The sequence below is a fragment of the Trichomycterus rosablanca genome, chromosome 4, assembly GCF_030014385.1.
Source record: "Trichomycterus rosablanca isolate fTriRos1 chromosome 4, fTriRos1.hap1, whole genome shotgun sequence".
NCBI classification, from domain to species: Eukaryota; Metazoa; Chordata; class Actinopteri; order Siluriformes; family Trichomycteridae; genus Trichomycterus; species Trichomycterus rosablanca.
The window spans coordinates 2,828,115-2,845,008 of NC_085991.1; the positions used below are offsets into that span (position 1 = coordinate 2,828,115).

General features: G+C 43.7%; 1 protein-coding gene across 1 annotated transcript in view; it reads right to left on the minus strand.

Annotated features, from left to right (window-relative positions):
- Positions 1-8,966: 8,966 nt before the first annotated feature.
- The window catches only part of hs6st1a (heparan sulfate 6-O-sulfotransferase 1a), an 85,430-nt gene continuing 77,502 nt past the window's right edge, over positions 8,967-16,894 (minus strand). The window contains exon 3 of the mRNA XM_062992908.1: positions 8,967-9,855. Coding sequence (XP_062848978.1) covers positions 9,154-9,855 — 702 coding nt within the window. The 3' untranslated portion in view covers positions 8,967-9,153. The remainder of the gene's footprint in view (positions 9,856-16,894) is intronic.

The following is a 16,894-nucleotide window of genomic DNA, read 5'->3' on the forward strand; positions in this document are numbered from 1 at the left end:
CAGACACAGGGAGAACATGGATGGATGGATGGATGGATGGATAGATGGATAGATGGATAGATCATGCACAGAAAGGACCCAGACAGCCCCACCTGGGGATCAAACCCAGGACCTTCTTACTGTGAGGCGACAGTGCCAGCTACCGAGCCAGCATTTGCATGACTGGGCACTGATGTTGGTCTAGAAAGCTCAGTTTATGTTCCGGTTCATTCCAATCCAATCCAATGCTTTTCAGTGGGGCTGAAGTCATGGGTTTCTTTAAACCGAGCTTTTCTTCATGTCTTTACTGGGGCACAGCCATACTGGAACAGGAAACAGTTGCTGTAAAGACGTAAAGCATATTATTGATTTATTACACCTGTTAGCAACTGTTAAAGCTGAAACACATGAATTTGAAAATTACAAGAGTTTTTTTTTTCCTAAACAGAACCTTGACCTGATCTCCATCCAGCACCATTGGACTCACACATCACTGCCCACACCTTAAGGCTTTTATGTCTAAAGGAACCACTCACTTTCTTAACCGCTTATCCAATTAGCCTATCCCAGCTTTTCAATGGGCGCAAGGCACACAGTAACACCCTGGACGGGGTGCCAGTCCATCGCAGGGCAGACACACACACATACACCCATTCACCTATAGGGCAATCCAGTGTCTCCAATTAACTTGACTGCATGTTTTTGGACTGTGGGAGGAAACCGGAGCTCAGACACGGGGAGAACATGCAAACTCCGCACAGAAAGGACCCGGACCGCCCCGCCTGGGGATCGAACCCAGGACCTTCTTGCTGTGAGGCGACAGTGCTACCCACCGAGCCACCGTGCCACCCCTAAAGGAACCAAATCACTAGAATTATGTTCCAAAGTCCTACTGAAATCCTTTCCAAAAGAACTTCAAGAGGCTGTCATAACAGGTTTGGGTATCCAAAACCACATTTGTTTGGTCATATAGTTTCTCTTTTCTTTCTAGGTGGTTAAAGGTCAGTGGAATTTGATGATGGACGAAATAACGGCGAGTGGATTGCTGGAACATGGTCCTGACGCGTGGGGGCGGGGGCGCGGGTCAGGCCAGGGTAGGGCATCGAGTAGCAACCAATAAGCATCACGGTTTAATGGGATCTTCTCCCTAAAGAGAAAGGTTAGTCATATTGCGACTGCGGTTTCAATAAAGAAAGTCGCTGAGTCTGTCGATTCTGCTTTATAGCAGCAGAGCGTCCACTGTCTTATGATTTCCCAGAGGCTCGTGAGGCCATAACGCAGCTGAAATCACAGAAAGGAGGAAAAAACACGCGGCACCTTTTATAAGGAGCCTAAAAAAGCACAGCACTTTTTATACGTATTTTAAGGTTCTGGTGGGGGGTAACAGAAAAGAAATACTGATAACAGTGATGTACGGTGATGTGGAAAGTATTTTTTATATTTTATTTTCTCAGAAGAGACATTTTAAATGTGGAACATCATCAGATGAAAAGAGAAAGGCTGAAATCTAGGGTTGGGGAGTAGTGAGTTGGGTTGGTGTAAGGTTTAGAGTAAAAAGGTTAGGTTAGGAATTAGTGGTGGGGTTAGGGTTGCATTTAGGAGCTTGATTTAGGGGTTAGCAGTTGAGTTTAGGGGTTAGAATTAAGAGATAGGAGTGGGTACAGGGGTTAGGATTAGGGGTCAGGGTTGGGTTACTGCTTAGGGTAAATCAGGTCATTAATTCTTCATGCACAAGGTCACAAAAAGCACAACATCCGCACAACGTCCGCATGCGTGTCCACATACTTTTGATTACAGAGTGATCTTTGTGCCGCTCTTTTAATTGATAGATTTCCAGGCAGATCAACTCCACTGATTAAACAGTTTATTAGGAACAAAATGTCGAACCAGTGTCCAAATATTATTGGATATATGCTGCTGATGCGGTGCTAATAACCTGGCAGCTCAGCGTGTACGGTGTGGCCTTCATTTCATGCCTGAGGGAACCTCGTGCATGTACAGATTTCCATTATACAGGTTGTTCAACACTGATACATTTAGTCGCCTGAATTTATCAACTGTTTAACATTCAAAACATCAAAACATCTACGAAGCAAACCAAGCATCTCGGAGCCTGGGCTTCCAAAAGTAATGACATCATCATGACACAATAATAATAATAATAAATATTAACATTATTATCAATAATTAGCAGTGTCGGGTGGAACAGTCAGTGTTCCAATCTCAGCGGTGCTATCGGCCAGCCAGGTGCCTACACAGGCATGATTGTCTGTGTCTGATTGACCCTGCGATGGATCGTCGCCCTGTCCAGGGTAATCCTGCCCTGTGTCCGATGTTTCCCAGTAGAACCGAACCCACTGCAACCCTGACAAGGATAAAGTGGGTAATGAAAATGAAATTTAAAAAATCAATAATAATAATAATAATAATAATAATAATAAAAATAAAGATGATGATGATAATAATAATAATAATAATAATAGTAATGATAATAATAAAAATAAAGATGATGATAATAATAATAAAAATAATAGTAATAATTATAATAAAAATAAAGATGATAATAATAATAATACTAATAATAATAATAATAATAATAATAATAAAAATAATGATGATGATGATAATAATAATAATAGTAACGATAATAAAAATAAAGATGATGATAATAATAATAATAATAAATAATATTAATAATAATAATAACAGTAATAATAATAATAAATAATAGTAATATAATAATAATAATAATAAAGATGATGATAATAACAATAATAATAATATAGTAATAATAATAATAATAATAATAATAATCAATAAATATAAGTACTAATAATAATATCAGAACTTCAGCCACAAATCAGCCCCCCAAGTTTAATATAATGCTGGTCATTTATCAAGAGAGTCTGCCATGTTTTTATTTGTAAGTATTAATAACGGGGTGAAGAGAAAGGCCATATAGGGGCGTGTCTCTAACATGACTAGCAGGGATTTTCAGGTGCTGAAGGTGGTTGGGTAAGGAGTTCCAAAGTTTGGGACTAGTGGCTGCAACACTAAAAGGGACAGAAAGAAGTCCTAAAAATAGGGAGTCCTAAAGAAGTTCTGATTGTGTTCCTGACCAGGATGGAACACTCAGGACGTACAGGCTTCTCCAGTGTAGGTCCAGAGACCACCAGAGGGCGCAGTGCTCCACGGCCCCGGTGGCTTAACAGCCCCTGATGTACGACGCCGCTCATTTTCTTTATGTACTGAGCTACAGGGTACTTGGCGTTAGCAGAACCCCATTACATCCAGCCAGAGCAGGAGTTAGGAGATAAAGTCGGCTGTGGCCGGCGTCCAAAGCGAAGAGAGAAATGAGACTGATGATCCTCCTCGAACTTCAGACAATAACGGCTGCTGATGCTGGACTTTTCTGCTCTCGCTTCACCTAGACACAAAAAAAGTACCAGGATCCATTTAGTAATTACCGGAGTGAGAGAGCTTGTCTGAGTCAGCCGCTTGTGTGCTTCTGGGCTCGGCTCCAGGTTCTCCTGCTGGGTGAAGAAGTGGGTAAAGGAGAACCGTCCCCCAGCCGTGGGTCCTGGTTAAGTAGGACGAATAGATCCAGTCGTATGTTACAGATTAGAAACCCAGCACTTGCATGCTTCATCTATGATTACATGTTCTTCTCCTACATCCCAACATCATGCAGCAGGTGGATTGGCTGCTCTGAATTTCCTCAGGTTTGACTGAATAAGTAGGTGTGAGCTATTCTAAAATTCTAGCACCTGAAAATCCCTGCTAGTCACGTTAGAGACACGCCCTGAAGAGGCCTTTCACTTCACTCCATCTTTACTACTCACAAATAAAAACATGGCAGACTCTCTTGCTAAATGTCCAGCATTATATTAAACTTGGGGGGCTGATTTGTGGCTGAAGTTCTGTTATTATTAGTAGTATTTATATTTATTGATTATTATTGATTAAGCTTTGTTCACGTTAAGTTTTGTTCATACGACCACGAGTCACTTTTACCACGTCATATCAAACAGTTCGTCTCATTGGAGGAGCTTTGAAAAGGTCAGTGGCCATAGAAAACAACGGCACAGCCAGTGCAAAAGCTGTTTTGTCGCTTTGTTATTAATAATCAATAGTTTGATTTGATATGTATTATTATTAGGGCTGTCGAAGTTAACGCGATAATAACGCATTAACGCAATCTCAATTTAACGAGATTTAAAAAAATAGTGCCGTTAACGCACTAATTACATTACGAGATTTTTTCACTTCTAAAACTAAAGCAATTCATTTTTCACCCACGGGAGACAGATTGAATTATTCTCACTGACCACGCTCACACGCACGTTTAATGTTCTTTAGTTCCGTTTGACAAAAAAAAACCCTTAAAAATAGAGCTAACAGCGAAGATAAACCGGTTACAAAAGCAGCGACCGCTGTTTGTGTTCAATTCTCTGTTCACAGTGTCGATACAAGTGATTCAAGAATCGATTCATTGTAAGCGCAGCGTAAGTTTCTTTTCTCAGTCATCTCTCCGTGTTTACTGTTATAATGAATGTTGCGGTTGTAAATAAACACCAAATACTACAGAACATTGTGTGTGACTCGCTTACCTTATAAAGCTCAGGCTTAATTATACTGGTTATTACCACAGAGCGGGAGTCGACTCAGAGTCGTTTACGATTTACCGAGGTGAACCACGAACGTGCTGATAGAATCGGCTCAGATGGGATCGGACTGTATTATCTTTTTAAAGTAAATATTTCAATCAGCAGAATCGCATCGCATGTATGATGTGCACAACGTTAATGACGTGCGTTTATTAATGAACGTTTACGTTAGCTTGTCAGAAGCTTTCTCAATGATGTCTGTGCGGTGTTTTTTTTTTTACAATTAGTGATGGCAAGCAACTGTTCCACTGCACTATTTTACACTAAAAACTACACTATCCCATAATGCTCCAGATTGCATCATTCTAAATAGGTATCGGCGAGTACAAAAATACATGTACTAGTACTCGGTTGGGAAAAAATGGTATCGATGCATATCTAGTGAAAACACACTCACTTCGTGTAGAAACGTCCATCAAACCATCGTCACGATACAACCACAGAAAAGTCTGTTACAATAACTGCGCATCTGACATATATACGAAGTCAAGGGTCTCTGCTAGATAGTATTACTGCCTAATATGTGAGTGAATAAAACTCCCTTACAGTTTTCTCTTGTCCCAGCAGTTTTTAACATAAGTACATTTAGCATAAATGTGTTCACCATTTTAATTGTAACATTTCACTTAAAATCTTTGTTTTCTATAACATTTACACAGATTTTTTTTAATGCGATTAATCGCGATTAACTATGTAAAATTCTGAGATTAATCGCGATTAAAATTTTTAATCGTTTGACAGCCCTAATTATTATATAATTATTATTATTAGAGAAGCGAGTCTCAAATTTCGTCGTGTCTTGGTGGTGCTACCGACCAGGCCGGGCTCCTCGCAGACACAACCGACGGTGTCGGACAGAAAGAAGACCAGGAGAACAAATCCTTGTTGGTACAAGAGTGACTCCTTCTTATTCGCTCATACTTTAGTAAATTCACGTGTGAGGCCAGTCTCATGTATGGAGAGTCACGCACCTCGGGCTACTAACCAGGGTCCTTACACAGCGTATTTTCCCAACCAGCAGACTAAAGGCAGTGCCAATTAGGGCAGTTGTAGCCTAGCGGTTAAGGTACTGGACTAGTAATCGAAAGGTTGCTGGTTCAAGCCCCACCACTGCCAGGTTGTGACAGTTGGGCCCTTGAGCAAGGCCCTTAATCCTAAATTGCTTAGACAGTATACTGTCATAGTACTGTAAGTTGCTTTTGCTAAATGCCAAAAATGTAAATGTGTCTGCTAGGGGCGCCCAGCCGACCGATAGCAGAGCTGAGATTCGAACTCGGACAGTTCTTATGGAGGACCACGCTACTCTGTGCTGGAGCTTCGACCAGACAGTAGGAGTCGCTGTTGTGCCAACGAGGATTTGTTCTCCTGGTCTTCCTTCCTTCAGACGTCGTCGGTTGTGTCTGTGAGAAGCCCGGCTTGGTCGGTAGCTCCACCGCGACACAGCGAATAACCCAGCTGAACTTACTCGCTTCGAAGTGGCGTCACCCCATAATAAACCCGTCATACTGTAGATACTGTGGATTTCTTTCTTACCTGACAGCTAACGTTGCTTCAGCTCAGTTTTGTTTAGCCTCTGGAGCAGCTCCTTTGTTTACATTCCACCTCCACTTAAATATAAAAGCTCTGTGTATCTAAACACCTACAGGGAAAGGATTCCACAAGCCCCGCTGATACGGTTTGGGTCGGCTGATCCTCCTACCAACTTGGAGGTGCCTAATCAATCTGATGGAACCTTTCTATTCTGATGGGAGTGGTCTCTTTCTGTATGACAAAGCCTCCATTTACAAGGCAGGGCGGAAATAAAGTCAACCACAGGTTACCAGTTCTCAGTCCAACTGCAGATCTTTGGGAGATTTTGGGTCGATGGGAATCTCCACCAACAGGGTGAAAGCACCAATCAAGGGAATATCTGCGTTCCAGAATTGAGGTCGTCCTGATGGTTCCTTGTATAAAAAGGTGTTTGTTTGAAAGAAACACACAACAAAACGTGAAATATTTATATAAAAATGAAATATTTATTCTTCTCTTTTATTGGTGGTCTTTCATAGTTCATTTTCACATCTTGCGCATCTTACAAAATAACAGTGAACACACAAACCTGGGGAGAGAACGTTCAGTAGTAGTAGATTTACTGTAGATTTATTTAGAGTACTGTGACAAAGTCATTACCCCCCCCCCCCCCCCCCCCCCCCATTTAAATTGAAGCATTGATTTAATTTAATTTGAGCACGAATGGAAGGTCAGCATTGTGAAAAATGAGAATATGGAATAACTGCTTGCATCTCGTTGATCAGAAAGACTGAATTGAAATGACCGATAAGGGCGCATTCACATGAGAAGTCTCGGAGCAAATATGAGTGCGGATATGAGACGAATCTGCATTAGTGTGGAATAAGCGTCAGATCCAGGGTTACAGCTCCACGTGTATCTGTGTTTATCTGGATTTTCCTCCGTTTCACTTTTAAACTTGTGTTACAGCTCGAGCTTCTGAGAAATTATGAGAATCAGAATCAGCTTTTCTAAAAATAAAGTTAAAAATAAAGCTTAACGTGGTTTAATGTAGTAAAAGAAGGAGACAGGAGCACTAAACTTCTCTTCATTATTACTGCTCATAAGTTCCTCCACTAATCACATTCCTCACTCGCTGTTTTACTACAATAAGTCACGTTAAGCTTTGTTTGTACGGCCTGAGTCGCTTTTACCATGTCGTATCAAACAGTTCATCTCATTGGAGGAGCTTTGAAAAGGTCAGCGGCCACAGGGGACAACGGCACAGCCGGTGCAAAAGCTGTTTTGCCGCTTCTCATGTGAATGCGCCCATGTGAGGGCTTCTGTAACGCAAGAACAGGAATGTAGAACGCAGTGGGCACAGGCTCACTGAAACCAGACTGGAACAAAAATGTCACCTAGTCTAAATGATCTGGATTCCTGCTGCTACATGCGTACGGTGGGTTCAGAGGTTGGCACGGACAGCCTGAATCCACAGACAGTGCGTTCTTATGCAGACGCTTTCTCAAATGTTGACTGTGAGTCTTCTCAAGGCGATTTAGCATCTCGTGCACGGTCAGAGAGTGCAGATCATTTTGTACCGGGTTAATGAACATAAGAGCTGCATCCGAAATCGCATACTTCCATACTCAATAGTACGCGAAAGCAGTACGCGAGAGCGGTTAGTATGTCCGAATACGTAGTATAGTATAAAAGATACACACTTTCAGTCCGCTAATGTATCCCATAATTCAACTGGAGCTGCGTAGGCGTTCGAAGCGGAAGAAGAAACAAGAAAGATGGCGGAAAACGGAGAGTCCTCTGTTTACAAGTGTAAGTAAGATAAACAAAATAAAAATGTTATTATTGCGTACAACCCTAAATAACGTTAAATATCCAAAATTTTGCGGAGTGGGGCTTGTAATGAGCACGCGGTCTGTAACTATGGTGATATTACGACATCACATCCTCACTTGACGTTGGTAAGATGGCGGACGTGGTACGTAGGGGTGTTGCGTGCATACTGCACACTTCTGTACTGAAAGCGCGTACTTCTTTACCGGCCGAGCGGTGCGTACTTCCTCCAATCTAGTACGTACTCTGTAAGTATGCGATTTCGGACGCAGCCAAGGAGTCTTGTGTACTTCAACGACCCCCTGGTTTAGCCAAAACGTTGCCTAGGACCAAACTTGCGGAGCGAATGGATTTTATTTATGTCATCATAGAACGGACACGACCGATTTTGCTTGTATCGGCCTCATTATCGACCTGCAGTACGAGCGTCCTTTAATTTATGCACAGTATAGCCAAAAATAATGTGACTATTTAAGTAGACCTTCACATTCCAATTCGTATAGCCTCGAGAGGAACCTTCCTACTATCATAGGTTCCCAGGATGGCATCAGTGATGCCCATGGGCGCTTGAACAATGCTAGTATTGTTCAGGAATCAGTGCTAATCAATAGTGCTATAGTGCCACAGTGCACCATCCAGTGGAAACCGCTGACAGTAGTAGTGGTATTCAAGTCCTGGCTGTTAGAATATGGAACGTCTACCAAACTGGGTGATCAGATTTAGTGACCTTTCACATTCAGGCTTAAATAATGGCTCAGGTCCACACACATTCGTTCCAGTAAACAAAAACAACAAGAAATAATAATCAAATCAGACACTTTCCCACCAGTCTTCTTTATAACGCCTACAAGAAGCTGAAAAATTGCATGGAATAAACCTCAGGCAGCATGTTTATCTCAGTGCTATAAATCCTCTCGGAGGAAGTTCTTCCTTAAAAAAAGAAACAATACAAATAAAAAAGTCCAAACTAAGCGCCGCTGTCTTAAAATTAAATTCATCTTTCGTTGTTTATTACTTTAAGATCTATTTAAGTCCGTAGAGTCTTTAACCTTTAAGATTTCAGCCAAGACCAACCCGGTCGTGGTTCCTCCGGTCGTGCTTCTGGCTCGGCAGCCACATCGACTCGAGGAGGCTCTTAAGTTGAGAATCTTTAAGCGTCCGGTCGTTACCAGCGATTGATTATATGGCTCAAATAGTCCTCCGTCGATAAGCGTGAGGAATCAGAGTCGCTGGCGTCACGCCGGGCGGGATCGGCGGTCCCCGTCGAGCGCCGCAGGTTCCTCAGCCGGAGCTCCCGTCTCTCCAGCTGCCTCTTGTACATGTAGCGCTGCTGGAAGAGGTCGCGGGCGTAGTCGTACAGCTGCATGTCCAGGTCGTTGAGCTCCTCGATGCGCCGTATGGTGTCGTCTTCCAGGTCCACGCCGGCCGCCCGCGTGCTGTTGTACTGCACGAACGGCCGGATGAACTTGAGACGGAAGGTGCGCTCGAACAGGTACTGCGTCTTCCGCTGGAACTCGGTGAGTCCGAAGAAGGCCATGTCGCGCAGGTTCTTCTTGGCCGACTCCAGCAGGACCTGGGCGCGCTTCTTCTCGGGGATGAAGGACATGTTGTAGCAGCCCACCAGGCTCAGGTCGGCTAGCATGCGCACTTGCCGGTTGTTGGCCAGGTTGTAGGGACAGTCCATGAACTGCTGCAGGGTGCAGCCCGACCAGTCGGTGCCCTCGTAGCAGGACGGGAGCTCCTCGGGGGTCGGCGTCCGCCCGTCGCACATGTGGAGGGACGTCTTCCACGTGGCGCCCCGCTGGACGTGGCGCCACTCGCTGAGGTAGCGAGACAGTGGGTCTCTCAGCAAAGTGATGTAGTAGAACTTCCTGCAGGGGGCGAGAAACAGTACTTCAATTACTTTCATTTATTAATTAATATTTTTTTTGTCCCCAACACCCAAATCTCGAAGGTTACGAGCATGAAACAGGAACACACCCTTAACTAGGTACCAGTTTGTCAAGCGAACACTCTGCTAGCTGATGCTATTTTATGTTTAAAGAAGAATGAAACCATTCGTGCAGATTTTTAGGACTTTGGGAGGCTAGTTAGCATCCCTTAAACTGTCCTTTCTGACTTTTATTTAATTTTATAACCCATTTCAGTCTCATTGTCATTGCAAACAAGCTATTTAACAACAATAAAAAAATAGGTTAGCAAGCTTAGCTCAAAATTCAGTCGGATTCTCAAGAGCTAATCTGCGACCGTGTAAAAAAAAAAAAAAAAGTACAGTATAAAGACGAGACACAGACAGTGGATGTGAGTGTAAATCGATCCTTCATGCCACTTACAGTCCATTATTCAATACAGCGGCGGAAAAAAAACACACGCTAATGAACGCCGCTAAGCTTCTCGTCGTCCCGTTCTGCTTCTTCAATCAGACGTTATTATATTAGGAGCCGGAACAGATCCGGCGTGTCCGTCTGCTGAACCCGGAGTGTAAACGGTCCAGCTTAGTGACAGCAATATGGAAACTATACCATGATATTAGGAAAAATACACTATAATGGTCAAACGTGTGTGGACACCCTTTTGATTACTGACTTCTCTTCGTCACGTCGTCCACAAAGCAAGGTCCAGAAAGTCCTGGTGGTCCTGACGTGTTTGATCCAGTGGTCTGCACGAAGCCTTGACCCCGTTTGACCCCACTGGGATGAACTGCTCAGGCAGACCTTCTTGTTCGACCTCGCAAATGCTCTTTTGACTGAATAGGCATGAATTCACATAAGCAACATGAATTTGAATGGGATGTTCAACAAGTCCCTGGTCAGGCGTTCACATACTTTTGGTCATAAATTGCATTTTGGTGATTGATTCATTACACCTGTTAGTGACTGTTGTGGCTGAAAGACAAGAAATCGTATAGTGTGTGAGTACAGACAGATGTGAGGCGAGTGTGTGTGTGTGTGTGTGTGTGTGTGTAATAAAGCCCAGCACACCAGAGACGTGATCGTAACGGTTATTGTCTCAGCGTGACCCGACCACCGACGTTACAAAGTGATCGTCTGGGAGCATTTTGGTAAAAAATGGGTGCATGATCTGACACAACAAACACATAAAATAATATAATAAGAATCCTTTTGTTAGCAGTTTTACCTTCAATACATCTATGTGAAGAAGTAATTCCTTTTCCTCGCAGCCTTGTGGTTCAATTTTAACTTCAATCCCTCTGATGGACTGAATTTCAAAAGCTAGGTAAGTAGCTGCACCATTAAAGCCTTCGTCGTCTTGTTGAAACATTCAGATTTTATTTTTTTTAGCTCTTCTTAGCTCTTGATTTCTCCCGGAATGTGTTCTGGTACATTCCCGTCATTTACGCTTCTTTTCGACAGTGTGAAATGCATTCGGACCAGTTGCAGAGTATGTTTACGATTCACCTCACTTACACGTCTTTGGACTGTGGGAGGAAACCTGGAGCTTGTATATGTTACTCCAAATACTCCAAAGTCCATAAAGACCTGGTTTGATCATTTTGGTGCGGACAAACTGAACCCCAACCTCACTAAACTCCTTTGGGATGAATTGGAACAATGATTGCGAGACAGGCTTCATGCTTTTTAACCTGAATGGAGACAAATCCCAGAGACACACTCCAAACTCCAAAGGGATGGGAAAGGAAGGGGGGGGGGGGGGGGTACAGTGAGGTGAGGTGGTCAAAAGGTTTCAGCTAGAACAACAGACGCTCTTCTGAGAAGGAAGTAAGTCTGTGGGAATTTGTGCCTTTCAGTCAGTCAAAGATGACAGGATTTGTAGGGCTGGGCACTGATGCTGGTCAACAAAGCCTCAGCTGATGTTCCAGTTCATTCCAAAGCTTGTTAGGGCAGGACTGTCATGCTGGAACAGGGAAGGGCCTTCCCTAAACTGTTGCTGCAACATCGAAGCCTAATTGACTTTATATAAGCGATTTATTACACCTGTTAGCGACTGTTGTGGCTGAAAGAGAAATCATATAGTGTGTGAGTACAGACAGATGTGAGGCGAGTGTGTGTGTGTGTGTGTGTGTGTGTGTCCTGTTGCCCCGAAGCCCCTCAGTAATAAAGCCCAGCACACCAGAGACGTGATCATAACGGTTATTGTCTCAGCGTGACCCGACCACCGACGTTACAAAGCGATCGTCTGGGAGCTGAAGGGAGCCGCAGTTTTTAGTTTCTCGCTTGGCTTCGCTGTTTGGAATGCGAATTTGGGGTGTAGCGAAAAAAATTAACTTGGCTGGTTCCTCTCAAGGTTTTTCCTGTCACCCTCGGTTTGCTCAACAGGAGGTTTTCGGTCTGTCGGTCCTGGATTGTGTAAAGTTGCTTTGAGACGATGTGTATTGTAAAAAGCGCTATACAGATAAATCTGACTCGACGTCCTCAGTAATTGGAGTATTACCAGACAGGTTCAAACCCATGTCCTCGGACCTATGCGGCACCCACACTGCCTGTTGCAACGTGTGTAGATATAAAACGACATGTTCAGGAAAACTAAGCGCAAGTTTGCACTGACCACTAGGAGGAGCTACATACATTTACATTTTCACCATTTAGCAGAAAGCCTTTATCCAAAGCGACTTACATTACAATTACAGTATGTAGTCTGAGCAATTGAGGGTTAAGGGCCTTGCTCAAGGGCCCAACAGCAGCAACCTGGCAGTGGTGGGGCTTGAACCAGTGACCCTCGGATCACTGGTCCAGTACCTTAACCACTAGGCTACAGCTGGCCTACAAACACAAACATACATACATAGTGTTTCAATACCATTTTGACGGTGTGTGTGTGTGTGTGTCTGTGTCTATAGCACTATTATGATTAGTTGCAACCCTATAACGCTGGGTTTGAATGGTGTCACGTGATCAAGTCCACTACATACACTTGTACACACACACACACACACACACACACACACACACACACAGAACAACACGGTGGATGTACCGAGTGTTAAATTGCCGAGGAATGTTCTTCCATAGTAACACCTTCATACCTCAATAATAAGTCGTACTGGATCACAGTCGTGTGTTGTGTTTTGAACGTCTCAGACCCAGTGCAGATTTCTCTTCATTTGCTGCATGGTGTGTGTGTGTGTGTGTGTGTGTGTGTGTGTGTGTGTGTGTGTCCATAAATATCAGCCCCAGTTCTCGCTCTTTAATCTGAGACTCGGGGGAAATATACGACCCTCCCAAAGTGTTGCGGCAAAATTACGAGCACAAATAATATCAAAGGACAGAAAATCCAACAGCACTTCTGATACCGATCCACCCCGAGGGGCAATGCGTCAGTACATAATCTGTTATGGGACAGGATGTGTAGTTTTAGCGGTGCTATCGGCCGGTCGGGCGTCTGCATGGACATGACTGGGAGAGAAGACGACTGAAACAGCCTAGACACTGACAGGCGCAATTGTTACCAAGCTCTCGTTGCAGGTCCCAAGCCCGCATAAAAATAGGAGGGTTGTGTCTCCCAAGGCATCCCAAGGTCCAGGTTCCTAGGTTTAGCTTCCTAAGACTAGGCTCCTAGATCCAGATTTCTAGGTCCAGGTTCCTAAGGTCTAGGTTCCTAAGTCCAGATTCCTAGTTCCAGGTTTCTGGGTCCAGAATCCCAGGTCCAGGTTCCAAGGTCCAAGATCCTAAGTCCAGATTCCTATGTCTAGGTTCCTAAAGTCCAGATTCCTAGTTCCAGGTCCAGATTTTCAGGTCTAGGTTCTTAGGTCTAGGTTTCTAGGTCCAGATTCTTAGGTCTAGTTTCCTAGGTCTAGATTCATGGATCCAGGTTCCTAGGTCCAGATTCCTAAGGTCCAGGTTCCTAAGTCAAGATTCCTAAAGTCCTGGTTCCTAGGTCCAAATTTTCAGGTCTAGGTTCTAAGGTCTAGGTTCTTAGGTCCAGATTCCTAAGGTCCTGGTTCCTAGGTCTAGGTTCCTAGGTCCTGAGGTTCCTAGGTCCAGGTTCCTAGGTTTAGGTTCTTAGGTCCAGGTTCCTAGATCTAGGTTCCTAGGTCCAAACTCCTAGGTCTAGGTTCTTAGGTCCAGTTTCCTAAGGTCCAGTTTCCTAGGTCTAAATTCCTAGGTCCGGACTCCTAGGTTTAGGTTCTTAGGTCCAGGTTCCTAGATCAAGGTTCCTAAGTTCCAGTTTCCTAGGTCTAGGTTCCTAGGCGGATTCCTATGTCCAGGTTCCTAGGTTCAGATTCCTAGATCTAGGTTCCTATGTCCAAACTCCTAGGTCTAGGTTCTTAGGTCCAGGATCCTAAGGTCCAGTTTCCTAGGTCTAAATTCCTAAGGTTCCTAAGATCGTGGTTCCTAGGACCAGATTTCTAGATATGGGTTTCTAGGTCGAGATTCCTTGGTCCAGGTTCCTTGGTCTAGCCACTGCTCTGGTCAGCTGTTCCTGTGAAGAACTGCTCTTCAGGAGCTTCACAGACTGTATTTTACTTGCGTGCAGGAACACACATCAACACGTGCACTGCAGAGCATTAAATAAAGTGGTATAAAGTACAATGATAAGACTCTGGAGCAGTAAATGAAGAATAATCATCTGGGTTAAGTTCTTGAGAAGTTTAGGATTGAGAATGTTTTGAGGTTTCGATTGTGTCCTCTTGGTTTGTGATGCCAGTTTGTGTGATGCAGTCTGTAGAAACATTGATGTGGAAGAACTTGACCGTCCTGGCTTTGTGTAGGTCTTGAACCCTTGTTTTTCACCTCATACTCCATAAATACTGATGGAGTAAACACGCCTTTGACGTCCTCCTGGCTGGGAAGGAACACTGAATCTCTACTCTAAGATAAACACACCTAGTAAGTAAGTGTAATAACATTAAGCGCGGTGGGACTGAAGAAGTGCATGGCTTGCACCGCGGTCGGAAATGGAGCGATGCATTAGCCGGGAGGATGAATGCGCCCTGCTCGAGTTAATGGCCGGCGTCAGTCAGACAGAAGAATGCTGCGGGGGTGAACAGGGGTTCGCGTCTCCCTCTCAATGCTGTGCTTTCTCTTTCTTTATTTGTACACACAACTTGCGGCCACGTTAAAGGTCTGCCCCTAGTTTCTGGCGTGGTGGCTAACCGTCGGTCTCGCCAACTGCACAGACGCATTAATACAGGAGAACAACAGGACGGAAGTGTAGACACGTGTAGGCTGCAGCTCTGGGTGTCGTAGGCCAGTTTGAAAACCGGGGCTCTACATCCTGCTCTGTGATTTAATAGCTAGGAGCTCTCAAACATCATCATCATCATCATCATCATCATCATACTCCTGTGGAACACTGGTCAGAGTTAATAGGTGATGTAAGAAAAACTTGCACTGGTTGAGCTGTAACTGATCCCTCAATAAAAGCTGCATTGACTGAACACTCAGAATACTCAGATGGGCTTCACTGCTTCAGGAGGTCAGTGAGATACGCAGGTGCCTAATACTAGTAGACTGCCAAAGGTAGATAAGAAGATGGCAGAATGAATGAATGGATGATTGGATTGGTGGATGGATGGATGGATGGATGAATGAATGGATAAATGGACTAATGGAGGAATGGTTGGTTGTTTGGTTGGATGGATGGATAGATGGATGGACAAAAGGCAGACAAAGAGATGGTTGGTAAGTAGATTGGATGGATAAATAAATGAATTAATAGATGGATGGTTGTTTGGCTGGATTGTTAAACAGATGGATGGTTGGTTGCTTGGATGGATGAATGGATGAATTCATGATTGGACAAATGGATGGTGGGTTGGATGGATGGATGAATGGATGGACTGACAGGGAAATGGTTGGTTGTTTGGCTGGTTGGATGGATAGCTAAATAGATAAATTAATTTATAGATGGATGGATGGATGAATGAATGGATGAATGGACTCATGGAGGAATGGTTGGTTGTTTGGTTGGATAGATGGACAAAAGAACAGACAAAGAGATGGTTGGTAAGTGGATTGGATGGATAGATAAATGAATTAATAGATTGATGGATGTTTGGCTGGATTGTTAGATTGGTGGATGGTTGGTTGCTTGGATGGATGGATGGATGAATTGACGGTTGGATGAATGGATGGTGGGTTGGATGGATGGATAAATGGATGGTGGGTTGGATGGATGGATGAATGGATGGACTGACAGAGAAATGGTTGTTTGGCTGGTTGGATGGATAAATAAATAGATACATTAATTTATAGATGGATGGATGATAGGTTGGATGGATGGATGGATGGATGATAGGTTGGATGGATGAATAGATGGATGGATGGATGATAGGTTGGATGGAGAGATGGATGATAGGTTGGATGGATGAATAGATAGATGGATGGATGATAGGTTGGATGGATGGATGGATGGATGAATAGATGGATGGATGAATAGATAGATGGATGGATGATAGGTTGGATGGATGGATGGATGAATGGATGATAGGTTGGATGGATGGATGGATGATAGGTTGGATGGATGGATGATAGGTTGGATGGATGATAGGTTGAATGGATGGATGGATGATAGGTTGGATGGATGATAGGTTGGATGGATGGATGATAGGTTGGATGGATGATAGGTTGGATGGATGGATGGATGATAGGTTGGATGGATGGATGGATGATAGGTTGGATGGATGGATGATAGGTTGGATGGATGGATGGATGGATGATAGGTTGGATGGATGGATGATAGGTTGGATGGATGGATGATAGGTTGGATGGATGGATGGATGATAGGTTGGATGGATGGATGATAGGTTGGATGGATGGATGGATGGATGGATGATAGGTTGGATGGATGAATAGATAGATGGATGGATGATAGGTTGGATGGATGGATGATAGGTTGGATGGATGAATAGATAGATGGATGAATAGATAGATGGATGGATGATAGGTTGGATGGATGGATGATAGGTTGGATGGATGGATGAT